The 13947-nt window shown below is 42.5% G+C and overlaps 1 protein-coding gene across 1 annotated transcript in view; it reads right to left on the minus strand.

Moving 5' to 3' along the window:
• GAS7 (growth arrest specific 7) overlaps positions 1-13947 on the minus strand; it is a 140355-nt gene that overhangs the window by 18275 nt on the left and 108133 nt on the right. The window contains exons 5-6 of the mRNA XM_063121514.1: positions 8076-8129; positions 1618-1707 (exon numbers count right to left, since the gene is read on the minus strand). Coding sequence (XP_062977584.1) covers positions 1618-1707; positions 8076-8129 — 144 coding nt within the window. The remainder of the gene's footprint in view (positions 1-1617; positions 1708-8075; positions 8130-13947) is intronic.

A 13947-nucleotide genomic window follows, 5' to 3' on the forward strand; every position in this document is an offset into this window, starting at 1 on the left:
ATTACATGAAATGTACGTAAACAAATAAAAATGCCCCCCTTCCCAAATGCATGGAACTCTATAGGTGAGAAAATGCACACCTTATTAACTGTCACTGCTGCTCTGCCTTTATTCTCCTTAAAGACACCTACAGTTTATTAACATGATTATATCGTATACAGTGTAATGGAAACTATATTAGTAACTGGTTTTATTTAAAATAGATTATACTGGACACAATCTTATTTATATGTTGAGTTCTACTGATTTTATTCTGTAAACTACTTTTGGAGGCCTATGGTCTTGATGGTTTAAATAAATAACAATACTATCCAAAACCTCTAATTTTATGCCCCAGTTGTCAAAAACAATTATGCATCCTGGGGTGGGGTGGGGGCAATTTGCTGTTCTATCTCAGGCAGCAACAAATTTTGGGCCAACTGTATTACTACAGAACAAAATCCCAGCCAAATTGTGTCATTGATTCTACAGTGTAATAATTTCTGGTGAGTAGGGATTGACAAATATAACTGTTCCACTTTTTATAGCATTCACATTTTTTTCAAGCAAAATTTGGGTCCAACCTCATTAGTTCGCAACTTTCCTTTTAAAAGTCTGCATGAAAATTTGTATATATTCTTATATGCAGTTTGCACAAATATACAACTTTTTTTTAAAGCACTTTCCCTTAATACATGCCCTTTTGTTTGCAATATTTCTTAATGTATACATTTTTGGACAATTTTTTCCCTAATGAATGTATTTTTTGTGTACAATTTCTTATTGGAGAACTGCATCACAAAATTCAAAGAAATGGGAAAACTGAATGATAACTGTGTTCCAACTTGCATTCGGGTTTGCTGTTAGCTGCCTTGAATGCTGTTATTTGGTGGAAGGCAAGGTATAAATCAAATAAGTAAGTAATAGTTCAGGATTTCTGAATTAGGTCGGTCCATATTGAAATGCGAACAAAACGAATTTCGCCCCTATCCTGCTGGTAAGTTTCTACAGTGTCAGCAGTGTGTCCATCTTGTTCCTTATGTCAATTCCCCTCTAATATTAGCATCAAGTTAGAAGTTGCAGGTAATTCCCTCTTATTTGTAGCCTACTTTCCCAAAAGCGCAAGAAAGCTCATAATCCCACATTAAAGCTATAAATAAACTTGCAACAACCATTAAAAGGGTTTCTTAAGACTTCCCAACCTAACTCTCAAGGCCAACCACAGAATAACCAACAGTTTGCGATGCTCCTTATGATAAGAAAGGGGAGCAATGGCCATGTTCCAAGAGGATGAAATTTGTAGAGGATGGGATGGGATGGAAGCAAATGACGCAGGTGTTACATCAGTGCATACATGCTGCCCAGGACTGCATGGGCATGCTAGTTTTAGGGATTATAGACATGAAGCCCTAGAATATGATTCAGCGTAGAAGCCTCATTCCAGTTCTCTACCCATGTATAATATGGCCGCCCTGGAATTAGGGTGCAGAAAAAGAAAATGATTTCTGCGACATCTTATGCGCTACCTTTCAAGCTTGGATTTTAACATGTTTGCTAACAGAGATGTTGGCAATATGCTACATCCTGTGTAAAGCTCGGTTGCTGCAGTAAATAGCATATGGGTGGCTGCTCACTTACCCAGAAATAATCACAGTAGCTCCATTCAGAAGGTTTCAGCAACTGCTGTTCTGGCATTGCGTCAGGATGGGGGAAAGTCACGCAGTTTATCTGACAGAAAGAAAGAAAAATATGCTGGACCATGCAAGGCAGTTCAGAAACATGGGTACATGGAGCATATGTGAAAGAAAGCTGTTTAAACACAGCACAACAGACTAGGTGGTTGCTAAATGCAATGCCCTTTCTAGCCAGGAGGTGTCACAGGAAGCAGATGGAAAGGGTTGCTTGTTAGAAAGCCACTACAATATCAAGGAGCAGAGCCCAGGGAAGACAGCATCTCTGATCAAAAAGCCTTTTGCTTCCCTCAAAATTGCTAGAATGTTTCTCCAGAACAGAGACCTCCAAAATGGCCTTGAAATTCCACTTCAGTGCTAAAACTGAAAAGGCGACCTAGGGATCTTCAGACTCCTCCCACCCTAAGAAATTTCAGGATTTCTTTTAAAAAGGTTTCTTTCCCGTCAATTGCCACAGATGTGAGAGGCAAGCAGGAACCTCCACATTTGTCTTGTAATTTTGCTTTAGGTGAAATCTGGCAGAAACTCTAGAGAAAACCACATCTAATGTGAATGTCACCAAATATTCTACAGCTTCCTAGGGTACCTTGGATGGGGACAAGAGGATTCTACCAAAGGGGCTGTGCCAGAAACACACACAGCCTCATTGAAGCCAACAGGCATACTGGGGAGAGAGCAGCTGAATGATGATAAAAAATTTACAAAAATCTGACAAATCCATTGCTGCTGTTGAAACCAACTGGAAGATACCAATTTGTTCCAAGTGAAGCTCCAGATTCACACACACACACACACACACACACACACACACTTTATATACCATTAAATATAAATCCCTAAGTGGGATAATAAACCCAAGAGCAGAATTATCAGCACTAGAGGCTGGCACATAACATGAATGCTGCCTCCACCTAGATATTGGCCCCGTTCAGACAACACGCTAAACCATGCTGCTTAACCACAAAATGGTTAACGGAATGCAATGCATTCCATTAACCATTTTGTGGTTAAGCAGTATGGTTTAGCATGTTGTCTGAACAGGGCCATTCTGTCTCCTCAATCTCACCCAAACCATCCCCCACCCCACACACATACGCCTCTGCTTTGCAAGCAGTAGCAAAGAGAGCACCTGCTTTGCAGACAGAAGGGTCCCAGGTTCAATTCCTGACTACTCCAGGTAAGGCTGAAAAACACCTGTCTGAAACCCTGGGGAGCTATTGCCAGTACCAATGAGTTAGATGGACCAATGGTCTGACTCAGTATAAGGCAGCTTCCTATATTCCCACGTTCCACAGAATGACATATTTGCCCAATTACTAAAGGCATAAAGGCCCCTTCACACATAATAAAATTCCCACAGAAAGTCATATGTTTTGGAATTTCTGTAAATCCCAGGGGTCGATCATAACGTGTGGCAATCCTACTGTAATCCCCATATGTACACAAGGTGGATACCTTTTGCATCCTATGTGATAATCTACACATGGGATGCATGCAAATCTCTACAGGCTAATGACTTCCAAGAAGGAATTTTGAGATGTACGTCAGTCATCAGATGGAATGGCTAGACAACATTTCAGATGTTACATTTTAATGCATATTTTCTTTAAAGCGTAACTGAAAACTATCCCCTCCTGGATCCTTAATTCACTGAGTAATTAAATTCATGAAGCCCGCCAGAAAGCATTTATTTAAATTTATAACCCAATTCCTTCATCTCAGGGTAAGCAACATCACATCAAAACGTATGCCTGAACTGCAGGTTTTCATTGGTTTAGAGAGATTAGCAGACTTGAGCTTTGATGACGCTTCTGAAACTAGAGAGCAACCTAAACGTTGGCACTATACATGGCAAAGAAAGGGCATTTATCAAGAAGCTGGGGGGGGGCATTTAATATATAGCCTACAAGTGCTCACAAAGATTGGGATGGGGGGAAGAGGAGCAGGTTCTTGAGCACCATTATTTTAAACTGTGAATCCTTAAGGGATTTAGGATATGCGTTTGCATTCTTCCAATCCTAGGACAAGAAATCAGCGATATGCAGGAGACTATTTCGGTGATGCAACAGGAGTAATTATCCCTTTACTGCTACAGTGGCAGTAAACTCAGTCCTGTTGCAGTGCCTTGAGAACCATATAAAGGAGAAGGAAAGTGTTGCTTCAAATGAGAAAGTCTTTCTGTGAGGGCAGAGACTATTTCTCTCCTTTTGAAACAAAGATGATTGCTCTTGTATTGGGAGTAGGTGGGGAGGCACACACTGTCCTAAAGAAAAATGTGGTTTCAGGGAAATGTTTCTCAATGATGGAGGAGTGGAAGGGCTTGTCCCATCCCCCCTTTTTTTAGGATCACACAAGTGTTTGTGTGGATAAACAACTATACTTTCACATACTGAAGTAAAACAACTTCTCAAAAAATAGGGTATAGCTTGAAGTGCTACAAAAACCCAAGAAAATTGGATCGACCAGAAAGCCAGACAGGACACACATGAACACAAAAAGATATGGGTGTCCATCGGACAATGACAACTCTATAATACAGAGTCTCTGAAAAGCTATTGTCTGTACTCAGTCTGGCACCACAGGAAAATTAGCAGTCTGCAGCGCAATATTAATGGAGGGCAATGGAGTTGCTCTTGTTCACTGGTATCGGATAGCCAATTTGGAAGGAGGGAGGAGAGGGAGAATATGAGCATTCCTGGAGAGTGGAGTGGTAGCAAGTGCTTCATTCAAATCTGAGAAGAGGAGGAGCATAGGCCGTAGGGAAACTAGCTGACTACAGATGTGATTAAAAGAAAAAGAAAAACCCGAGAGACGACACTGGAATGCCAACATCTGTGGTTCTCAGTACCTCCAATGAGGCTGCCGTTAAGGTCAAATTACTTCATTTACAGCAACGGGTTCTGTGATATTAACACTAGTTGTCCCAGAAGTGGGTGGTTGCACAACGGATTGTCACTTGCCCACAAGGTGGTTTGGGGGCATTTCCAGATGATTCGAATACCCGCTAAAACTCCTTGGCAGAGTATTGGCACTGGACATGACCAACTGGCAAGAAGAGCACAATTTCCTGTCCCCCTTTCTATAGGGGACAGCTCCACTGCTATTTGGTGTGTCTTTTAAAATCTTGCAGGAGGAGAGTGGAAGAAAAATAAGCATTTTTTTGATGCAGCAGGCAGTTGCGGGAGGGCAGGAAGTGGGGGAGAATAGCCTTGCTTGTGCCAGTTTTCTTTTTTATTTCTCTGTTTAAATTGTTAGGGAAGCCCTCTTCCACTGAAAAGGATATCTGGGGGTGGAGGTGGGGGGCACTCTGCCTCTTCGGATCTAAGAATGTTCAATGCCATTCACTTGCACACAAAAACAGCACCAGGCTTGGGATGAAAGAGTGGTGTCACTGTTCATCAGTAATGTCATGGACATCAAAATCTCTCATAGACAGTCATCCAGTCCTCTTTCACTCAAAACCCACACCTGATTTTGCTCACTGGAGGAAGAATTCATCTCCTCCACAACTAGATTTAATAGTATGAGTGCAGGGAAACTGGCTCCACAACCACAGAAGCCCTTTCTAGGGGGAATCTTCTGGATTGACTTCAACAAGTAAATAACTGCTGCATTATTCCCCTTGAAATAAACAGTTGTATTCATGGTTTGATTGATGTTATGGGAATGAGCCCCTGGGGCCACTGTGCTCATACATAAACCCTGGGTACTGTGATCCAGGACTTCTGACCCTGGTTTAGTGGCAAACCATAGTTTCTTCCAATGTCCAAAACCCAAACTATGGTTTGTGCTTGCCTGTAAATCAAGAGTGCTGTGATTCTAGTTTGCAGGCAATCACAAACCACAGTTTGGCTGTTCAGATGTTGAGGCAAAGTAAGTTTTCTAGTAAACTAGAGTCAGAAGTCTTAGATCCAAAGGAGGAAGGAGGTGCTGGAAGAGGTAGGCGAGCCTCAGGGCTTGTTCCTGCACCAAACCATGATTCACTGTTATATGTGAACATAGCTGCCCCAAAAGGCCCTTGAAATTCTCCTGAAGTTTTGAATTTCAAGTAAGGAAGACCCACAGGCACTTTATAACATCTTTCCTAGAAGAAAGTTATGAATGTTTGAGACATCCATTAGATACGTTGAACATTCTCAAGTCTTCAGTTGGCAAAAAGGGAGAGGGCCTTCTCAGTGGTGGCCCCCAATTATGGGATGATCTCCCTAGCAAGGCCCGCCTGCCGCCAACATTGCTATCTTTTCGGTACCAGGTTAAAACTTTTCTCTTTTCCCAGGCATTTAGCAATATGTGACAATCTTCATTGATCCTGGATCTGTTTTTATAGTTGTTCGTAATTGTTTTTATATATATGTTAGATACATGTTCTGTGTTTGTGGTTTTAAATTTTGTATATTGTTTTTCATTGTTGTAATCTTATGTAAACTGCCCAGAGAGCTTCGGTTATGGGGCAGTATGAAAATGTAAATTATAATAATAATATAATTCAGTTTAGGAAAGAGTGGAAGAGCATTTGTGGCATGGGAAACATGTTATTTTCTTTCTCTTAAGGTTGAACTCAGCTGTTATGTCAGTGGCATGGTTCTGCCAAAAAACATTTCAATGTAGTCATGCCACCACATGGCTGCTGTAACACTTGTACCCGGCTTGCCAGTTGGACCAGATGGAACATGTAGAAAAGGAACTGTGCCATTGTTGCTGACCCCAAGGAAGGTGAAACGTGCAAGCGGATGCTTGGTTCCATGCTCCAGCTGATCCATTTGGGAGGCTGATTTAAACTTTACCCAGAGCCATGTAGAGCTTCAGCCACACTGAAGTGATTTTTTTTTCAAAACCATGACCACAGAGCAATGTTTGAATTGTCCCTATATTTAACTATAAAGTAAATGCATTTTAGGACCAAGATAATAACCCTGAAGTCATGTAGCCGTTGATTTTATTACTATACTCATGACAGCTGAGCAGTGGTGATAAAACACTGAAGGCTATTACAGTTTCTGCTTTTACTTCAACACCCATCTTTGTGTGAATGGAATTATTCCCCACAGCTGGGACATCTTTACACAATCAGTTGTTATGGGGTAATAGCCCCTGAAGTCACTTCAAACTTTGAATTTTATTTATTTTTTCATGCTGAACGGGTGAGCTAGAGGGGAAGAGAGCCAAACCAGAGACAAGATCAGGAACTGCTGCTTTAGTTCCCTATCAAGCCTGGCTAAGTGTAAGGGGAGAATGGGATATTATTCCACAGGGAAGTACAGAGACTTGGGATTTCCTCAAGAAACTGCAAACTGCCCAATCTCTGGACTGCTCATATCCAAGTGCAAAACCTGATTCCTATAATAAAAGTGTGTTTGAGAGAGAGAGAGAGAGAGAGAGAGAGAGGGAGGGAGAATAAACATACATTTTTCAGAACCAAGTGCAAATACTGAAAATGGGCTCCGGGGGCGATGAAACATTCAAACTAGATTTCACACCTGGAAAAACTGAATGGCAGTATTGAGCATCAATCCTGTCACACAGAAAACAACACTGATACTAATCATCACTTCATCATCATATTCTAGTCCCCTGATGTTCTCCCCCACCCCAGTGCTCCAATTCACACTGAGGTATGTCATGTTGTTTCAACAAATTCCTTTGCACTGCTGTAGTTAGCAAAAGAGCAAACCCTACACTTCCACAGGGAAATGTTTCCTCTCTCTTGAATCATTGCAATATAACCGGGCCAGATTTCTGAGCAATAATGATGAGGAGGGAATAAGTTGAGACTTAATGAAAGAGTCAAAAGGTTTGCCAGAATTCAAAACCTTACATCTCATCCTCTCCTATGGGGAAATATCAAACATGCTAGTGACCTCAGCCAAAGTGTATACTATGATGACTTCACGGGGCATCTTTTTCAAAAAGAATCATTATGGAGAGATTTTCTTCAGTCAAATCTGCAAAAGAAACCAACCTTGAAAGGGAGGTTTCATAAAACCTTGGTGTCAACTTTTATCACTGTGTACTCTGCCCACAGGAACGCTCCATCCTTAACATGACTTCATTGGCTACTAATTGCTTGATCTACCCAGAAGCAACTTTGAACAAAAGGAAACACTGCTGCAAGTGTAATTTAAAAATCACAGCACAAAGAAGTGCCTCCCACCCCCCTCTCTTGCTTTCTGACATTTCTTCCCTGTCTCTCTGTAACAGGCTTTTTGCTAGCTTCAGCCTTTTAAAAATGGCTTCAATGCAGCTATCACTGTGGAAAGCAAGCACCGTGTTTACATCTGGAAAACATGAGGCAGACCCCTTGCACACGGATTTCCCCCCCTTCCCTGCCCTGCAATGCTACTTGCTCTGGTGACTGGATCACCATAGCAACTGGACTAGCGGTCATCACTGTGGGATTCTACTTACCGTAAAGGTGGTCTCCTTGTTCTGCTTTCGAGTAGGTGATGGGGACCCAGGACTCTGAGGAGAGAGGCAAGAGGCATCGTCAAAACTGCACTCCACATCCGACATGGTATGTATTTTATTTGGAGGGATTCTGTATGTGTGTGCTGGTGGTGGTGGTGGGGATTAGTGCTGCATGCAAGCCAAATGTGAGGAGATTCCCCTTCTGCTTTGCTTTCTAGCTCAGCTTTTTCCCATGTCCGGAGGTGCCACAGTCTGATAACTGAACTCTTGCATGGGAGACTCCTGCACTGTGCTCACGAAACAGCACACAAGCTCTGTGCAGCCAGATAATTCATCCTAAGCATGGTGACACCTCCCCTTCCAATCAGTGCCTGGCTTTGGAATTAACCCTTTAGCTGCATGCCAACTTTAGAACAGGGCTCTTTAGTCACCGTGCCTAAAGAGTTATCAGAAACTCCACTTCTACTTTAGGATTTGTGGGCAATTCAGTTGGTGTCCTGTACACAAAGGCATCCTTTGCTGTAGGTTCAGATTGCAACTAGACACATCTCATCCACTCTCCCCAACCCCCAGCTCATCTTTAAAAGCCTGGCCAGAGGAAGTGAGGAGGAAGTCTCTGCAGTGATGTTAAGAACTCAGTGCAGGTGTCCCTAAGGCTTCTTTCTACCTCCATTGGCAAATTACTGAAAGCATCACAAACCACCACCTGCATTCAACTGACATACAAAAACAGAGTATGTAGTACTTTATCAGCAGACACATGCTTTAACCATGTATGCTGTTCTGTCTGAAGCTATTGAGGAACAGTTAACAGCAGCATAATATTCTGCTGCATCCTTAGTTGTAACCTTCTCACCTGGATATATGAGGGGTCTGCAGTCCTTATGATGGTATCTTTCACAGAAAAAGTATGCATACCATATGGCCCAACCATGCATAAAACAAAAACAACAAAATCACCTCAAGGATAAAACAGAACCCAACAACCTGGTCCTGCAAGAATTTCATATACCTAAACTATCTCTCACAGGCAACAGTCACCTCAAGTCACCTTTAAAAACAAAACACAAAACTCCACAGTTATAGAGAGGCAACATTTTCTTTCGGCTCCACAGGTTAGAACTTCACTTCCAGAATCCAGTCTGCGTGCGCTATGGTCCAACTTGAACCCAGAGCACCCTGTTCTCCTCTCCTTGCCCCCTGAAGCCTGATGCTATTCTTCTTCTTTAAAACATCCTTACAGAAGTGAAACAGCATCTCTCATCCTATAGACACTCTTGTTTTAACTGAAAGGATGCCTCTTGCTGATCCAGAATATGAAAATGAGCCCAGTTCCATAAGATGTTCTCATCTCATGCTGACAAGGAGTGTTCTTCTTGTTAAAACAACAACAACAACAACAACACATTCATTATTAGCATTAGTTGGCCGGGCATAGCAGGAGAAGTTTGCCCCAAAAAGCAGATTGGCATTAGTCCAGCAACAAAACTAGAACCTGCTACTTTCTCCAGCATGAAGAGCTATGCAACGAAGAATTCTAATAATCAACCGCTCTCTAAAAAAATGGCTCTGCTTCTAGTTTTCTTATGAGCCAGTTCTCTAAGGGGGGAAACCTGCTTTTGAGCTCTCCTCACTTTCCCTCCATGCAATGCGCTTTTATGCTCAATAAATTGCAAGGCTCAGTAGCAAACCTCAACTCCCTGAGCATCTAATCTGTCAAATTTAACACAAACACCTCACATTCCTTGGACTATTTTCTTTTTCTCAAATTAGCCAACAATATTTTATTCTCTGGGTTGTTCAACTCCATGTTTTCCTGAGTGATACACTAAGCTGGGTACCCTGCTAGGCACTTCACAACAAATATAAGAAGACTCGCTGGAGCCGTGCATGCAGCTGCTCTGATGACAGGCTTGCTGCCCTGCCATCTGCTCAAGCAGCCAGTTGAGAACAGGAGGTCTACACGCAAAGCCATGAGTTCAGAGAGAACCTGTTTCTGAGTCCACCAGCCATGCTCTCCAGCAGGGCTAGAAAAGACCAGCAGGCTAAATTCTTGCATCATCATCCAGAATGCTACAAAGGAAGAGCAGCAGAGGCCAAGGTGAATTCAAACAGGAGGCATCTACAGGGCAAGGTCCAAGCAAGTGACATGTTCCACACACATCATGGGATATGGTTTATCAACTTAGACTCAGGAAGGATAGAGGCTAGGGATTACTTTTTCAACCAGTTCCACTGCCCTCCATAAACAAACCAGTTGCAACTAGGGCCAGATCTACATCAAACAGGATACGACACTTTGAAAATAGTTTGAAAACTGTATATAGAGTGTGTCCTGGGCCCCAACAGTTGTCACTACTGTTATAAACCGTTTTAAAGCAGTAGTGTAGATCCTGCCCTCAGCAAGTAGTTCACAACTTCAGAACTTCCTTCTCAACTTAAGAGAGAGAAAAGGAAAAAAAGAAGATGCAACAAGACTACTCTCTCAGTGGGCCCATTCCATTCACATGGTTATTTTAGAGATAGTGAAAACTGGATGCAAAGTCTGAGAAATCTCCAGAGCTACCACGTTACAGAAAATATGGGCCATCCACCTTACAATATGGTAATTTTGGAGTTGTTCTACATTGGGTACTATTTCACTTTAAAGCAACTCCATATGCTACGAAGGTGGTGAGGTCACCACATACCACTTCAAAACTGAGCATATGAATTTGCCCTTAGTAGCATTAGCTAACAGAAAAGGAGGAAAATGAACAACTTGCTACATCGCTTCCTTTCACAGGAATGCAATGTAAATGAGTGAAGGGTAGGTGATTTGTTGTGGACTGGGGACAATATCACTGTCCTCTTCATGGCCAAAGTTTCTCTCAGCTTCGCTTACAACAGAGGGCCACAAGCTACCTGCATTGGGGAGAAAGAGAGGGGCTTTGCTTCTGTTCCCAAAACAGAGATCTTGTCCATACAGGGTCTGTTCACACAACATGGTAATCCACGCTCAGTGGTTGGGTGTGGGTTGTTTTCGACCATGGGTTGTTTGTTGAACCGTGGGATATTGTGCTGTCTGAAAGCAGCCAGAGTAATGTGGTGTGGCTTATTTTCTTGAACAAGCCACCCGGAGAACTCATGGTTTGTAGCTGGATCGTTCAGGGTGATTAACAAGCCACACTGCATGATTAACAAGCTACCGTGGCTGCATTTGGACAACACGATAACCCACCCTATGGAAAACATGCTGCATGTAGACAGCACACTAACCCATGATTCAACAAACAAGCCATAGTTCAAAACAACCCACACTCAATCACTGAGTGTGGGTTAGCGTGTTGTGTGAACATCCCCTCTGAGTCACCTACATTTCTCCGCTCACATTCCTAATGTGCTTCACACTGCAAAGACAAAATCCCAAACATCAACTATTTTACAGTCCATTTTAAACAAACAAATCGAAGCAGAAAGACCGAAACACTGAACAGTGTTAAAGATTAAAAGACTGCCAAGTGTTGGAATCTAAAATTCTCAGCTGCAAGGGGGGACGCTCCTTTTTGGCGGCTTTGCTAAGGAAAGAAATGCGGGAGGGGGGAGTGGAATCTAGAAGGGAAGGAGAAGAGCCTCATGGCTCACACAAGGCCAATAGAGCTTTTTTAACCAAGTTCTTAATGTTCCCAGATATGATGTGCTGACTCAAACAGGGCTCAGTGGACTGAAATCGGCAATGTTTTCTAAACCACCACAATGTATCAAATACATGTTATCAAGCACATTCTAATCTGACATTTGCAACGCTTTCAAGTCAGGTCACCAGTAACTCTAAGAGCAGATTCACACATGCACGAACATTGGTTCTGCCTAGTTTCCTGCACAAGGTTGGTGTGCAAGTGTTAAACTCTCCTCAAATCCCCGAAGGAAGGGTGGGATAAAACTGAAGCAAATGTTATGAGCTGCAAACACAGCTGGAACATATTGTGTTCGCAGTGATGTCAGCTGATGTCGAAGTTTTGTTTGTGGTGGCTGATCTGTGATGGCTGTTTCACACATGCAGGCAAGCTCTTCATATTACACTCATCAAGCGACAAACAGAAGTGTGTGAACTCTCCCTGAGAATATTTTTGCTCTGGAAGGCATCACACTGAAATGTTGTTAACGCAGTATAACGGAAATGGAAGAAAGCTACTTAAAAAATAAACATCCTTGTCAATGCAGCCTTTTCATTGAATTTAGAGACACAGGAACTGTAAAAATCAATTTAGGCATCATTTGTCAAATTCGCCTACGTAATTCCTTAGTGCACAGGGAACTGGGAAGCAGCAATATCAAATGAGCAGCAACATGCTAAGGACCAGGTTCATGATCACCATTTTCCATTTCTAACAACATTTGTCAACATAGTTTCTATCCCTTCCATCGTCACAGCCACGCTATTATTATAGATGTACTTCAAATGAAAAATCGGGGCTGAAACAGCAACTTGCCAAATCTATTTTGCAAGCTCACAGCTTTATATTAACAAAATTAAACACACATGGATGGCTGAACAGAGAATTGGAAACTCAGGTTCAACACTGCATTCAACGTAACACATTGGGCCAGTTCAGATGTAACCAGGAAAAAGGGAGCATGCTGGTCCAGGGTGCCCGATTGCTTCCATTTGGCTCCTCCTGCCAGCAGAAGTGACTTAACCATGGGAGCGCAACTTCAGGAGTTCCGGGGCCATTTTCACTTTCTAGAACCCACCCACCCTGCCCCGGTCGGGGCACAAGTCCCTCTTCCATGGCCCAAAATGTAATTTTAAAAAATTAAAAATAAAGGTGAAAAATGACCCCCAAAGCAATACCAGACCACCTTTTGATGCTCCATAGTAGTTACGGAACACTAGAAGGGTCAAAATAGCCATTCCAGATGGGTTGTGTTTTATTTTGTATGATTCATATGTTTAGTGGGGGCCACATCAGGAGACAGTGGGGACCTAATGCTGCCCGTGGGCAGTGTGATCCCCACTCCTGGACGAAACAAACCAAGAAACTTCTGTCCATGGCTGTTTTGCATTATGACTGAACTGGGATCCTTGTCTTGTTGCTCTCCTAACAAGCCAGATTCATAAAGTCATGGCTTACAATTCTGGCTTGTTAGGAGAGCAACAAGCGAGGGATCCCAGTTAGGATGCAATGCTAAACAAACCATGGATCAAGGTTTCCTGGCTTGTTTAGCCACTTCCACTGGGAGGAGGAGCCAATCAGGAGCAATTCAAGGCAGCATGCATCAGCATACTTGCTCATTCCCGAAAAGCCAGAATTGTGACGAATTCTGGCTTATTGTTACATCCAAACCACATCACTGGATCTTCATAAACCAGCTCTATCTAGTTGTCATGTCTTATAGTTTCAGACATGCAGAGCACTCAAAATGTCTGAAGTCCACTGCAGCTGCTAATGACTAGTATTTAAAAACACAGCTGGAAGCTACAGTGAACATTAGGCTGTAGTTTAGAAGTGCTGCTTGCAAAGTTCAATGTAGCACAAATCTGGGTTTGTAGACAGAGGAAAAACAGCAGCAACCATGTTATCCGCCAGGCTCCAGTACAATGATATTGCCATTATTACTACATTGCTAAACTGAATGAAATAATTACACATTTAATTAGTTTTTTTTTAAAAAAAAAATGGTTTCTGATCAGAGTTAAGGCTATCTCATGTTGGCTCAAGCTCCACAAAACCTGGAAATTGGAAGCTAAGGATAATGGAGGTGACCCAGAAACAGTGATGATGTTGTGCCAGGTCAATAATTCTGCTTGCTTACAACTTACCCTCCATGCACCCACACTTTTCCTTGGCCTTTCAGACCCAAATCCAGATGGGGAGGATGGAGTGCCTGG

The sequence above is a fragment of the Elgaria multicarinata genome, chromosome 3 (assembly GCF_023053635.1).
Source record: "Elgaria multicarinata webbii isolate HBS135686 ecotype San Diego chromosome 3, rElgMul1.1.pri, whole genome shotgun sequence".
Lineage (NCBI taxonomy): Eukaryota > Metazoa > Chordata > Lepidosauria > Squamata > Anguidae > Elgaria > Elgaria multicarinata.